General features: G+C 45.2%; 1 protein-coding gene across 1 annotated transcript in view; it reads right to left on the bottom strand.

The window, feature by feature from the left end:
* Nucleotides 1-8,061: 8,061 nt before the first annotated feature.
* Nucleotides 8,062-15,148, bottom strand: part of CILP2 (cartilage intermediate layer protein 2) — a 38,023-nt gene continuing 30,936 nt past the window's right edge. The window contains exons 8-9 of the mRNA XM_087704887.1: nt 12,689-12,846; nt 8,062-11,591 (exon numbers count right to left, since the gene is read on the bottom strand). Coding sequence (XP_087561013.1) covers nt 9,211-11,591; nt 12,689-12,846 — 2,539 coding nt within the window. The 3' untranslated portion in view covers nt 8,062-9,210. The remainder of the gene's footprint in view (nt 11,592-12,688; nt 12,847-15,148) is intronic.

The raw sequence follows: 15,148 nt of genomic DNA, 5'->3' as shown, positions 1-15,148 counted from the left end.
AACAACAACCTTGTGAGGTGAGTTGGGTTGAGAAAGAATGATTGATCTGCAGTCCTCCAACCAACTTTCATGCCAAAGGCAGGACTAAATCACCACAGTCTCCTGGCCATGACTCAAAATCCCTCAGCCAGCTTCCATGCCTAAAGTGGGACAAGAACTCTCAGTGTCCCACTTTCTAGCCTGGTGCCTTAATCACTGGACCAAATTAATTTTCTTAGAGCTCAACAGATGTGAGGAAGTCCAATTCATGCTATCTTTAGCTAGCAGATCATGGACCAAAACAGCTACAGGCAAGTGTCTATGGAGATTCTCCATCATCCAAGTCATGGATGTCCCAAAGATGCTTTTTTCAAGAGACAACTGGTTCTTCTATGAAGATGTTTCACTTCTCATCCAAGAAGCTTCTTCAGCTCTGACAGGATAGTGAGGAATGGAAGGACCTTAACGACCCACTCAGTGGTGGGTTCCAGATCCCGGTGCAACCGGTACCGTGCAATGGGGCCCGGCATCCACCAGATGAACTCCTGCAGCGCGTGCGTGCATCCTTACCTCCTGTGACGCTCCGTGACGCCTCCGTGACATTCCAGCTGCTTGGCGGAGCATCGTGCAAGCGCCGTACGATCTATGGGGTGCGCGGAAGCACCAAAGAGCTCAAATACAGGGAGGGTAGGTGGGTGGGCCCTCTGGATCACCGGACCGGACAGGAACCCGGTGCTTCTGACAGGCACCGGTATGCCCGTACCGGGGCGTACCACGTGCAACCCACCATTGCACCCATTAAACGAATGCAAATGTCCATCTGTCTTCAAGGAGTATAAAACCTTCCATTCCCCACCATCCAGTCAGAGCTGAAGAACCTTCTTGGATGAGAAGCAAAACGTCTTTAAAGAAAAAACAAAGTTTCCAGTTGCCTCTTGAAAAAAGCACCTTTGGGAGTTAGAGGCAAGGTTGAATGAGCATTTCATCCCATTGCACGCAGTTGTATTGACTTCAGAGTGATTTACAGCCAGGGAAGTCAGTTTGGGCCTTGTATCTTTTCTTGATCATTTTCTCTTACCAAAAATTCCAGGATTTCCAATGGAAAAGCTGCGGATGGGAGCAAGACCCGCAGATGCCCGGCCTCGGAAAATGAGGCATAAGAAGAATATTGTTTTTCCAGGCCCTGTCTGGAAATTCCAAGCACAAGAATGCTAGGGACATCTATAAAGTCTGAGCCACCACATTCTTGGCAATTGTCAGTATGTTTATTTATTTTATTTATTATTTCACCTTTATTGTTTTTTATAAATAGCTCAAGGCAGTGAACATATCTAATATTCCTTCCTCCTATTTTCCCCATAACAACAATTCTGTGAGATGGGTTGTGCTGAGAGAGAGAGTGATTGGCTCAAAGTCGCCCAGCTGATTTTCATGGCTAAGGTGGAACTAGAACTCATAGTCTCCTTGTGATTGGCCCAAGGTCACCTAGTTGGCTTTCATGTCTGTGGTACCACAGAGTAGGACAAGAACTCAGAGTTTCCTTGCGATTGGGCCAAGGTCACCTGGTCTGCTTTCATGGCTAAGGTGGAACTAGAACTCACATTCTCCTTGTGATTAGCCCAAGGTCTCCTAGTTGCCTTTCATGCCTAAGGTGGGACTAGAACTCACAATCTCCTTGTGATCGACCCAAGGTCACTTAGTCTGCTTTCATGCTTAAGGCGGGACTAGAACTCACAGTCTCCTGGTTTCTAGCCCGATGCCTTAACCACTAGACCAAATTGACTCTACCAACTGATCTACCAAGATTAAACCATGACAACGCTGCATCTCAGAACATTGGGGGGAATTAAGGAAATAAGGACAAACAATTCTGGAGGAACTTTTAATGATGCCTTACAGCTCAGGGGGGGCGGGGGGTGGAAATTCAGAGAAGAGCTTCAACTTTGAGCTCATCTCCTCAAGTTGCCACGTTGGTTTGAAATCTGAAAGATTGCCAGTGTGCTTGTAGAGCCATTGCTACTTGTTAAGGATGCATATCTTGCTGTGCAGGACTCGTATATTCTCAATCAGAAAAATGTGGTTCCTTGTGCTGCCCATAATTAGCCGTGAATTGTGGGCATTATGTATTTACTGAGCAGGAAACAAGGGAATTGGTGGAAATGCAGTTCTCTGCAGATGACAGCTGCCAAAGGAAGTTGAATTGGGAATGGAGCAGAGAATTTAACCCTTTCTGTCCAAACGTCAACTGGCTTTTTTCCTCTCTGCATTCCTTCCATTCATCTCTTCTGTCTCCTTCCAATTAATCCTTTCACTTGCCAGTGTAAATCCTGCTCTCTTTTTTTTTGCTATTTCTCTTGGAAGGGAATTTGTATTTCAGTGTATAAGAATGGTTTTGTGTGTGAGAAAAGGATTGATTGATACACTGTAGGTGAGGGAGTGGAAGCTGATGTTATAAAATGGATATTTTTCATTTTTAGATAATTGGCATTAATGTGTCACTATTAAATCGGCAGAATTTTGCCTTATCCTGGTCCTTCTACATCAGGAGTGTCCAAATTTGGGAACTTTAAGACTTGTGGACTTCAACTCCCATGCTGGCTGGGGGAATTCTGGGAGTTGAAGTCCACAAGTCTTAAAGTTCCCAAGTTTGGACATCCCTGTTCTACAGCTTCTGGCAGATTGTACATATGCACATATGTGATGCTGATGCTGATGATGCTGATGATGTTCATCCATTGTATTTGAATAAGACCTCAACATCTAATCTGGGGGCAGGTCAAGACTTGCGTGTGAATTGGATTAAAGGGGGAGAGAGGTGCGCAGAATCAGCCTCACTCTCTCTTCCCAGATTCCATCTTGCTCCAAAAGCAGGACAAGAGTCAAGACAGTTGGAGATGGGCTGGGCGCAGTGGTTGACCAGGGCATCTTTCGTGTCTTGCCATGTTCTTAGCGTACCACATCGCTTGCAGAGACCGCCTTGTCCTATTCTTGTAGGTTTCATCTGCTCAATTCCCCCAGAATCTGTCTTCGCACGCTCGGGATAGACAAGTCCCTATCTCACCGAAGGCCAATGACCCAACGGCTACTCTCAACCTGGTTTGGCCAGCCTGTCAAAGCTGTTGCCCGGGGTGTGGCCACTGTGCATGCTACAGCTACTAGGAGCCACAGGTGAGAGCTGAGTGACAGGTGGGGACCAAAGATGGATGAGCTGCCCCCAAAGCTGCCCTAAAATGAGCTGGCCCTACCCTAGAGGTGCTACCCCTCCCTGAGCACCCCATACATATATGTACACACATCAGAGGTGAGTTCCTACCAGTTTGCATCAGTTCGGTAGAACCGGTTCATCAAATCTACCGGTTAGAAGAGGTTCCACCAGTGGACCCGGAAAGCAGGCCACACCTACAGAAGAGGTTCCAAATTTTTTTGAAACCCACCACTCTCTCTCTCTCTCTCTCACACACACACACACACACACACACACACACACACACACACATACACACAGACTCACACAGAGAGAGAAAGAGAAAGGAAGGAAGAAAGAAAAAAGAAAAAAGAAAAAAAGTGAGAGATGAAAGAAAAAAGGAAAAAGGGACAGAGAGACAAAAGGAAGGAAGGAGAGAGAGAGAGAGAGAGAGAGAGAGAGAGAGAGAGAGAGAGAAAACACATGGCCGGCAAGCCACTCCCACCAGGTCACATGGCCGGCAAGCCACTCCCACAAAGGAGGCCACACCCACAGAGTAGGTTCGAAAAAATTTTGAAACCCACCACTGACACACATAACACAAGTGGGTCCCATGTACACAGGTCTTCGATTGAATTGAATTTGAATTGAATTTAATGAATTTATAGGCTGCCCAATCCCGAAGGACTCCGATGGGTGGGGGGAATTTCTAGAACTAGTTTCAGTTGTAGCTGGCCGTCACTGATGGTGTTTTTATAATTTTATATTTAGCGTTTTTATTTTGAACTGGTCCGTGGCTGCGTAAACTTTATCTGTGAAAGAAGATGAGCATTGCATGGGGTTGTTACTAAGATAATAGTCGCCATCCGCCCACCCCAATTCCCCTGTTTACTGCTTCTTACATGATCTTAGAACATAATGTTTTGCTCGTACTGTAGCACAAAACTGTTTTAAAATATATTTGGATACTCTTTAAATAAACAGAGATAGTCCTCAACACAGTTCCATTGCTAAAGAAGGCAGTTGTTAAGGGAACGGTGCCCAGTTTTACAGCCTGTTTTGCCACAGTTGTTAAGGAAATCACTGCAGTTGTTAAGTGAATATGTGGTCATTAAACAAACCCGGTTTCTCCCACCCACCCCTGTTGATTTTGCTTGTTGGAAACCAGCTGGGAAGGTCACAAATGGCAATCATGTGACCCAGGATGCTATGATTGATGTGTACAAAGTTAGCACCCATCCCTCTCCTAGGAGATTGAAATATTTCGAGAAATATTAAAAAAGGCGTAAAAGAGAAAGATGCTCTTGGAAAGCAGCCCCCACCTTTCTTAATAGCCCCAGCAGGACTGGACCAGCCTATCTACAAGGCAAAAGGCCTTCAGCTCCACAGTGATGGGATTAAGACATGACCCTCCAGAGCATAATAGGATTATCTAGCAGCAGGGCTCACTGCATTACAAAATCTCCTAAGGACATTGCATCATTCCAAACTTCAATCAAACTTATCTCAGACAAATTCCTAGTATTTGCACATGGCCCCATGGGAGTCTGACAACAGCCAATAGAATACACGTCCTCGCCCAGGAACAGGAAGCTCAAGGGCAAGGGCCAAGAGAAGGTATAAATAACCCTCATACTCAACTCCATGTGTTCAGCTGCCCTGAACCACCCATGTGCTTCTGCTTCATCAATAAGTGGACACTCCTTCCAATCAGCCTTCCTCCCTCCATTTTGTCTCCAGTATCTTTCTCCCGGATTGGAACTGAATGGATATTTCTCCCAACAGTTGTAAAGACATGGCAGTTGTAAAGCACCCATATGACAGTGGGTCATGTGACCGTGGGGACGTTGTGGTGGTTGTAAGTGCAAGGACTGGTTATAAATCACTTTTTTTCAGGGATGCTGTATATTGACTAAACAAATGGGTTGTGAGCCAAGGACTATCTGTAAAGGGAAATAGGGCAGATGTCAGGCCTGGAAGCCACCTTTTGCATTGGGCCTGCAGGCCTGCCACATTTACTGCTGTGGGGAAATGGGAGGGAGGGGATCATATGGAGTATGGGAGATATATAGTCATAATAACATTCCTTTCTCAGAGAGTCAAGGACATCTTGTCCTGCACCTTGGAGTGATGTGACTAGGCAGCATCTCCAGTTGGGGCGGTATTTGATTGGACCATGTGATGGACAAGAGGATAGCAGTTAGACTTATATACCGCTTCATAGGGCTTTCAGCCCTCTCTAAGCGGTTTACAGAGTCAGCATATTGCCCCCAACAACAATCCGGGTCCTCATTTCACCCACCTCGGAAGGATGGAAGGCTGAGTCAACCCTGAGCCGGTGAGATTTGAACCGCTGAACTGCAGCTAACAGTCAGCTGAAGTGGCTGCAGTACTGCACTCTAACCACTGTGCCACCTCAGGTGCTGGGCAGGGGCTTTCTTTTGGGTGGGGAAACCCTGGAAGCTTTCAGATTCAGAGTTTTCCCAGATGTGCCAATGTGACATCTCTAATAAAATGGAACTTTGAGGAACTTCAAGCCTCCGAGTCTTCTTTCATTGGGGGTGTTACTTGGAACCCTGACAGCAGAGAGTATAGCAGGGGTGAAATCCACCGGGTTCTAACAGGTTCTGGAGAACTGGTAGCGGAAATTTTAAGTAGTTTGGAGAACCGGCCAATGCCACCTCTGGCTGGCCCCAGAGTGGGGAGGGAATGGAGATTTTGCAGTATCCTTCCCCTGCCACATCCACCAAGCCACGCTCACCAAGCCACACCCATGGAACCGGTAGTTATAAAATTGAATTTCACCACTGGAGTATAGCAAACCCCTAAGGGAAGTGTCCAAAAGCATCTTTACACACCTGGGCACTGAAATATTTCCCCATGCTGCACAAAAGGGCAATATTTGTGAGTCCCCACCACATACACACACCACTGTGTCTCTCATCTTCTCTGTTTAGCCTCTGTTCTCAGCCAGCAAGCATTGTCGGCATCTGGGTGAGCCATTGTTCCTTTGTGGCAACGAAGAATGCCAGCAAGGAGAGCCAACCGAAGGTTGCCAACAACGTGTACATTTGTATTGGTTTCAGGCCATATGTCAAGGCAGGTAATAGCGGTTAGCATTTGGCAAAGACAATGGGGAAGCTGGAACGGAAGGAGTGGCTGATTTTGGTCCTTTTTTGTGCTATTGTAAGTACAAGAGCAGCTGAGGCCAACTCGGGAAGTTTCCAAGCACCAGGAATTTGCTGCCTTCTTCCTCTTAACACTCTGGCCTGCTTTTCTCATTACTGCTCCTGGAGAAACGGAGCAGGATGGAGAAACGGAGGCAGGGAGGATGCCAAGCCACAGGCTCTGAGCTTAGAGGTGTCTTGTAAAGCTCGATTCCTTCCACCCCGGTGGAGGTGGACAAGGGGGAAGGTTCCTATGTTTGGAAGCGGGGCGGGAGGGGGGGTCGGTTCTGCTGAATTTCCAAGGAGGAAAATGTCTAGCTGAAACCAATCCATGTTTACTTTTTCCCCCCCCTCCAAACGTAGCCTAAACAGGTTTTGGGGAAGAGAGCAAGTCTCTGTTGGGACTTCTTTCCATGAATAATATTTTTAAAAAAACAACACTCACATTTTTTTTACTGATTGAAAGGCCTAAAGCTCAGTCTAGGGCAGGGGTCTCCAACCTTGGCAACTTTAAGCCTGGGGGACTTCAACTCCCAGAATTCCCCAACCAGCTGGCTGTTCCACTGATTAATTGTTCTAACTGTCAGGAAATTTCTCCTCAGTTCTAAGTTGCTTCTGTCCTTGATTAGTTTCCACCCGTTGCTTCTTGTTCTACACTCAGGTGCTTTGGAGAATAGTTTGACTCCCTCTTCTTTGTGGCAACCCCTGAGATATTGGAACACTGCTATCATGTCTCCCCTAGTCCTCTTTTTCATCAAACTAGACATACCCAGTTCCTGCAACCATTCTTCATACTTTACTCACCCATCCAAATAATCAGAATCAGGTGTTCCAATCACTTCCATGGCTGCAGGTGTATAAAATCACTGTTTGTACAAACATTGGTGAAAGAATGGGTCGCTCTCAGGAGCTCAGTGAATTCCAGCATGGAACTGTGATAGGATGCCACCTGTGCAACAAATCCAGTCGTGAAATTTCCTCGCTCCTAAATATTCCACAGTCAACTGTATTATAAGAACGTGGAAGTGTTTGGGGACGACAGCAACTCAGCCATGGTAGGCCACGTAAACTCGTCCAACATCAGTGTGTGACCTCACAAATGCGCTTCTGGAAGAATGGTCAAAAATTCCCATAAACACCCTAACCCTAACCCTGAACCTTGTGGACAGCCTTCCCAGAAGAGTTGAAGCTGTTATAGCTGCAAAGGGTGGACCGACGTCATATTGAACCCTATGGATTAGGAATGGTAGGTCCCTTACAGTAAAGATGGATAAGTACTGTAGCACGTTTTTCCCCCCAATACTTTATTATACTTTCCCATATCCCCATCCATTATACCTATTGTAGGTATGCATTTGTTAATAAAACATTACAAAAAAAAGGCAATTTTGGTAGCATTGTGTGATGGTCCATATTAAGATTCTTTTTTTGTTTTTGTTTTGTGTTTCAGCTGTGTGGTTAAACGCCACACACAAAAATATTTTTTCTATATAGCACATCCATTGATTTTTCTCAGCATGAGGCTATCTGAAAAGTGCACAAAGAACCTCAAAGAACAGAAAAGTGGACAATGTCCAACACTTTTCTGTGGAGATTCTTTGTGCACTTTCCAAACGCCCTCAGGCTGAGAAAAGCAGTTTATGTGCTGTATGATAAGAATCTTTTTTTTGTGTGTGTGTGGCGTTTATCCACACTACTAAAACACAACAAAAAAAAAAGAACCTTGGAAATGGCCCAACAATGCAGGCGTTCTGATATTAATTATTAGACATTTTCTGAGAAATAAACATTTGCGTTTAATAACAGGGAAATGCCATGGTTTTTAAGCGAACCCATTGCAGTGTTTGCAAGATCCTGGAAGCAAATACCAGTTTCCAGAAAAAAAAGAAAATATTGTAAATTACAGTCATGTCACCACAGAATGCTGCAAATAGCAATAAATGCCAGCAAGTTTGGAAAGGGCCCAAAATGCAGTCACATGATTGTGGTGGGTGCCCTGGGTGTTAGAATTTTGAATCTGGGTCTTAATTCCCCTTTTCAAGGTCCATCATGGTGGTTTGGTGTTTGTATGCTGACTCTGTAAACCGCTTAGAGAGGGCTGTGAAAAGCACTGTGAAGCAGTATATAAGTCTTAAGTGCTATTGCTGTTGCTGTCGTAACTTCAAACCATCTCTAAGCAACCAGTCATAAGTCAAGGACTGCTTGTAGAGTGTTTCACTGTTGCTTTGTGTTGATGACACGGGACTGACAGGAAGATTGTTAAACTGCAAAGGCAAGAGATGCTCTGTGTGTGTTAAATCTCTAGGAATGTCCATTGAGCAGTGATGCAAAAGAAGGCAAAGAAATGTGCCAATAGAATTTTTTTTGAAAAGAACTAATCACGCGTACTTCTGTTCTGAATCAGGTTGCAGCTACATTGTAATCCAGGAAAAATGGTGAGCAGAACAGAAAAGAGAACGGATAAAGAAATATTACATGAGAAACCACTTTGCTTAGAAAAACAAAGAGTACAATGGCATAGATTTCATCCGGGATGGTGTCCGGGTGAAACTCCACCCTTTTTGCATAAAAGAGGCATGGCTTTGATTGCATAGGGATGGGAGCCATCTTGATTTTGACCCCGTATGAATGTCCCTGCAGGCGGTATAGTAGTAGTTTAGAAGTCTCAGGACACAGCAGGTCTACAATTGGGACTGGAAGGGAGATTTATCACATTGGATCATGGAGATTGGCAGAATGTACTTTATGATGTTAAGATGAATTCTGAAGGCCGTGGGAATAAAACCTGCTGCAGTGAGCCTCGCTCGTTCAGATACCCATCCTGAGGAGCTTCAGAGTGCGGTTGGGTCACAAAGCTTAACAAATGTTTCTTCATGCTTCTCACTGTTGGATCGGAGAAGTACCCACCCTTCTTCGGCGGCTGGGACGGCGCTGTAACACGGTCCGTAAGCCAGATGGGTAAGATACCACTTGAGAAGGGCCCCGGAGTTGTTCGTTGGCGCTCATCTCACGGCGCATCTCGGTCAACGTCTGGGATGGGGATTCAAGCAGGCGTTGGAAGAAGCTCTTTGTCCCGACTGGCTTTTCGTAACAGGTAAAAGTCAGAGCCGTGCCCCGATCGGACTTCATCTCGCGCGAAAAGCCATCCGAGGCGCCAGCAAAGCAGCGCCCAATTGCAATCTCCTTGGCAAGGTGTGGATTCTGGTCAGTCACAGTGTAGATGCCATAGTTGTGCCCCAAGGGATCCACTGGCGCCAGCATGGAGAAAGCCATAGTGTCATTATTTTCCACTAGAGGCGGGTGACGGCTTAGATACTCCCTCAAGTAGCTGTTGACAGCCGTGCGGTGGCAGCTCCCTTGTGGGATGACAGATACTACAGTCCTGTCCACCATTCCTTGGTCAAACAACATCCCGCTGCATTTAAATTCAACGCAGGCTGCCGAGCTGTTAAGTATGTCAACGTCCCGGATGCTACGGGAATCCCTTAGTCCATACAGTTGTCCCCGAGTCCTTGGATGACTGCCACCCACATTCCGTGACCTCACCATGTATTCGTGTGGCCCATTAATCTTCACTTTGATATAGCAGGCCCGGAATTCTTGAGGGTTCGGCCACCAGGAGAGGTAGTCTCCTGTCCAAGTGGTCAGGTCAGTCTCTTTAAAAGGCACAACGTTATATTCATATTTGTCCTCCTCCACTCGGTAAAATCGGAAGTGGTTGGCTGTGACGGGAGCCTGATCACACTCCTTCAGATTTCGATAGGCGTAAATGGGCCCGTTGGTCTCATCGATATTGTTCTGGTTGGGTTTGGCAAGGTTGATCCTGAAAGCATTCTTCTTTAGGGCAGGGTCCTCATGGTCAGTTCTCTGGTAGCCAAGCTTGTTGAGGTAAGGCTGAGAGACACCTATAGCCCGAGGGTTGAGCTTTGGGCTTGAAGGAACAGCCTCCAGTTCTTCTCCTCCCATGGTTGCTGTGACATAGGCCGTGTAGGCATCAGCCCTCTCGCTGTCACAGAAAGCAGGTAAACATGCACCGTTGGGACCTGTCACCACGCTGTCAAATCGGCCCCAGGCCCGAGGGTTAGAAGGATAACCAGGTCTGGGTTCAAGATTGACGAGTGTCACAATGACTCCCTCCAGCTGCTCACTAGGGTAGAACTTTTCATTGATGTATGTTCTGACTTTGACGAAGCAGCGACGTCTTTCTGCAACATCCAGATTGAATAGGCGCCTTTCCCGAACTTCCAAGTTGCCGATCAAGAAATTTCTCTCTTCCCGTTTCTTGCGTTTCTTCTTGGCCAGCTTGAGAGAGGCTTCTTCCTCCCACAGGCCTGTAATAGGATTGAGGGACCAGAGTTTCATTTTCTCTGTATGTTCCAGTGTTTTGATGAGATCCGTGTCCATCTTTATCTCTGCCCGCCCGACTTCTAAGCCCTGGTGTGTTTCTTCTTCCCAGAAATCCATCGAAAACATGCCATATGTCCTGAGAGGGAAGAGATCCCCTTCGGCATTGATGAAATTCAGGTCACTGGAGGCAGTGCTCACTGTACCGATGTCCCGTGGGTCCACGAAAGTAATGCTTGCCTTGACGGTCCCATTGTAGACCTGCCCATCAGATCTGAAGAAAGATCCAGGTGGGATGACTATCTCCCCAATAGGATGTTCTCCAGATACTTCTCCCAATGGAATAGTATTAGATTCCATTGATGCCAGGTCAACCGGCTTCTTCTTCCTCATCAGTTTGACTTCCTGGTAAACAGCCCCACCACGTTGGTCAAGTGGGAAAACCTTGATGGCATCTACAAATTTCTGCAGCCGATCCACAAACTTGACCACAAGTCTCTCTGTGTTGGGTGGCACCTCTATGGTGAATGTGCCTTGATACCCAGTGAAGCCAATTTTCTCTGCACCCAGATAGATCTCACCAAAGCGGAGAGGTTCGCCATTGTCAGCAGCTGATGCTTTGCCCCGAACCAGGACTTTGGGCCGTGTACAGGTGGTACAACCACACTCTGCAACCACTTTGACGGGAAGGATGTAACCAGTGCAATGGATCTCTCTCACTTCCATGCGTTGTGTCCCACAACAATGCTGAGTAGCATCTTGGCACCGCAGGCCATCTGAAGAGTTTCCAGCACAGGGAGTACTGGGGCAATGACCAACATTGTAAAAGTGGGAACCTGTTGCCTCTTGAAAACAATCATCAGGGAGTTTTATGAGGTATTCCTCTGGCTGGGCTCTACATGCTGGAACATCTGGACCTGAAAGAAGAAGAAAGGATGAGATTAGGTGTCCTGTTAAGGCCCAGTTATACTAGATTTGTGACATTTATGAATAACAGGCAAAAGGGGCTTCTGTAATATCACAAGAGGTAGGTAGCAAAGAATGGCAGAGGGGCTTCTCAGTGTTGTGGTTCGTCAGGAGCCATCAGAGCTGGCAGCAGAGTCGGACAGTGAGGAGGTTGGGGAGGAACATGGGCCAGTCCTGGAGGCTGGGAAAGGCTTGGATGAGGGCTCTGAGTTGGAGGCAGAGATGGGGCCAAGGCTGTCTGGCAGTTCTCAGCTGCCTTCGGAGCTAGACAGCAGTGAGGCAGAGGAACAGCTGGGGCCTGTTCCCAGTGTGCATATGCACTGAGCTGTCAGAAGAAAAGAACAGCTAAGAAATCAGGGTCTACTTGGGAGTAAAGCCGCAGGTGGACGGTGAATGGCCCCTCCCATAGGAAATAAAAAAAGAGCAAAAGGGGAGTGGGCTTTTGCAGGAAACAATTTGTTCAATTGTTTCAGGAGTGTGAAGATCTGTCTGTGAATCCCAGAGACTCTCTGCCAACTCTTTCCTTGCACTGCACTGCATTTGGGAAACATTTACATGGCAGCTTTCCAAGCTAGATAAGGTCTGTGGTCAAAACTTCACCTTTGAAAGGCTGTTTACCAGGCCTTTGCTGAATGTGAATGAGAGGAATTCGCATTCGTTTAATAAAAGGGGTTTTGTTGGGACCAGGAATCTGCTTCGTGCTTTTTGGGGTCAGAACACTCAGTCCATCTTTTGTTCCTGAGAAGCTAATACTGCATGTTACTTCCAGCACCAAGAAATATTTCAATCTGAAAACTTACGGGAATCCTGTAAAATGAACTCAAAGGCACAAACATACCAAAATTATGATGATCTTTCTTTATAAGCTGCCCAGAGTTGCAGGTGGGTGGGCAACTTTAGGAATCAAAATAAATAAGGCACGCATTATGATTCATCTACCACAGCGACTATGTTCACCCAATACTGAGCCAAGCTCAAACAAACCACATTATCCTGAAACCAGATGTTTCAAGAAGGCCCTGTCACACACAAAAAAGCAGCTACTTACTTATTACTGTCAAGTGGGCAGCAGAGGATTTGATTGAACTGTGGTTGTTGCTGGCTTTGCAATGATAGAAGCCAGCTTGGTGAGTTCTCAAATCACGTAACACTAAGCTCCTGCTGTAATTGTATGTTTTCCAGTTCAGGAGCATTCCATTGTGATACCTAGAGAAACAGAAGGAGATGGAGAGAGGCAGAAAAGGGGTGGGGGAAACCACTTATATTTGAATTGGCAGCAATTACCTTCTTCCTTGGTCAGTTCTGTAGACTGTTTCCACTCCCCAAACCTTCAAAAGCCAGTTTGCCTTATTACCATACTTTTCTCACTGTTTTGTGCAGGACACACTGAAATTTTAGGATGAGGCAAATAAATGTAAGGATTGCCACGATCGAGTTCCTACTTAAGAAAAACTTCTTTTATTTTTTAGAGAAAGTGATAAGTAGGAATACAAAATGGACTTATTAGATTAAGTTTAAAATACAGTATGTCACTATTTCCCGTAACTCTTAGTAGCCTTTTAGAAATTAGGGCTGAATTATGAGTTTTTATGTCTGTGGAGATTCTCAATCATCCAGATCATGGTTGTCCCCAAAAGTGCTTTTTCAAAAGGCAAACTGGACTTTGTTTTTCCTTGCAGACATTTTGCTCCTCATCCAAGAGATTTCTCCAGTTCACTGAAGTCAGAATTGAAGAAGCTGCTGGATGAGAAGCGAAACGTCTTCCAGGAAATGCAAAGTTCGGTTGCCTTTTGAAAAAGTATCTTTATGAGTTTTTATAGTTTGGTTTTTTTTATTATAAGGGGTGATATGGGAAGAATAGACCTCTTCCTTATTGAAATATTAGAGAGGGTTTTTAAGTTTCTAAAGTTCATACTTGTCTGGAGGGAGTGGGCAGTCATATTTTATATATTTTCTAACCCCCCCTCCCATATCTTTGCACTTCTTTTTCCTCACTTTTTACATTTTTCTTAATTTGTATTAGTCATTTGTCTTTGTATTGGTAAACTCTAATAGAAAAAGGCTCAGCTCCTACTGACTATACGAATATGTATATTCTTGGCAGCAAAAGCTATTTGTGGCATTCACTGCTCTCCCGGATGTATTTCACTTCTCAAGTCCAAGACAGTCCTTGGACTCTGCTGTTCTCCAGATTAAATATGTACCGTATTTTTCAACGTATAAGACACATTGGAGTATAAGGCGCACCAAAGATTTTGAAGAGGCACATTTTTTAAAAAAGTTTTTGTACTCTGCAGACCTCCCAAAACTGGCCCGTTTTTCGCAAAAACGGACCCATTTTTTGTCAAAAAAGGGGGCATATATAGCCTTTAGGAGGCTTGTAGAGTGCTTCAGGGGGCTGGAGGGGGGCAAAAATAAGCAGAAAACAGCCCGTTTTTCGCTCATTTTTGCCCTCCCCAGCCCCCAGGAGCACTCTGGAAGCCTCCTAAAGGCTATGCACGGCCATTTTGATGAAGGGGCGGGGTTTCAGGAGGCCAAAAATGCTGTATTCAGTGTATAAGACGCACCCAGAATTTCACTCTCTTTTTTTTGAGTGGAAAAGGTGCATCTTATACTCTGAAAAATATGGTGTGTGTGTATGTGCATGCATGCATGCATGCATGTATGTATGTCTACGTATACAGATAAACCCACCATCCTCACCTTTAGTTCACCCTGCCATTGGTTGTCATTTTTTTTTTAAAAAAAAAAGAGTCATCATTCACATTAGAAAGCTTGCTGAAGTGGTGGTATGGCAGTAGGGCAGATCAGGTTGAACAGAAAGGGAACAGAGCCAAAGGACCAGGTGTTTCTCTCTTGTTATCCTGGCTTCGAAATTGCTTTTACCTCAGTTCAACCTGTAACTTGAAATGTTCTGCAGTGTGTGTGTGTGTGTGTGTGTGTGTGTGTGTCCACTTGTAGTCACAACAAAAACACACACAGTTCTTTTATTTTTTTTACATGGATATTTTGACGTTTTCAAAAGGGCTTTGATCCATGTTCCCCAATTGTATAATCTCAACATTTTATAAGCTTGTTTTTCAAAGACGTTTATATGGAATAGTTTAATATATCATTTGGCCCTATAAAACATAGCTGTGTTTTGGAGAAATAAAGGCCAGTTCTTACTGGCAGCCTTTATTGGCCTGAGACCCGAGAAAAACAAATGTTATGATTGATCAGGGTGTCCCAAGTTTCCACAGATGTCTTCTGGCATCTACTGAAAAGTTGTTTTAGATTAGAAGGTCTCAGGTGAGTGACAGGTGTCAGGATAGACTGGCATTAGTTTTTAATAGTTTGTTTTCAGGCTTATGTTTAATTGACCCGATCTTATGCTTTTTGCTTGTGTTTTTTTTTTAATCTGATGCTCTTAAACTTCTGAGAGTCTCAATTAAGAATAGCAAGTTTAAATTGGAAAAAGAAATAAATTTGAATGTTGCTTTCTTCATGAAATGTTAGACCTGTCAAT

This window comes from Thamnophis sirtalis, unplaced genomic scaffold (assembly GCF_051295495.1).
Source record: "Thamnophis sirtalis isolate CommonGarterSnake01/CBP01778 unplaced genomic scaffold, rThaSir2_p1.2 scaffold_1, whole genome shotgun sequence".
In the NCBI taxonomy this organism is placed as follows: domain Eukaryota; kingdom Metazoa; phylum Chordata; class Lepidosauria; order Squamata; family Natricidae; genus Thamnophis; species Thamnophis sirtalis.
Note: the sequence above shows the minus strand (reverse complement) of the source record. Positions and strands in the feature narration are given on the sequence as shown.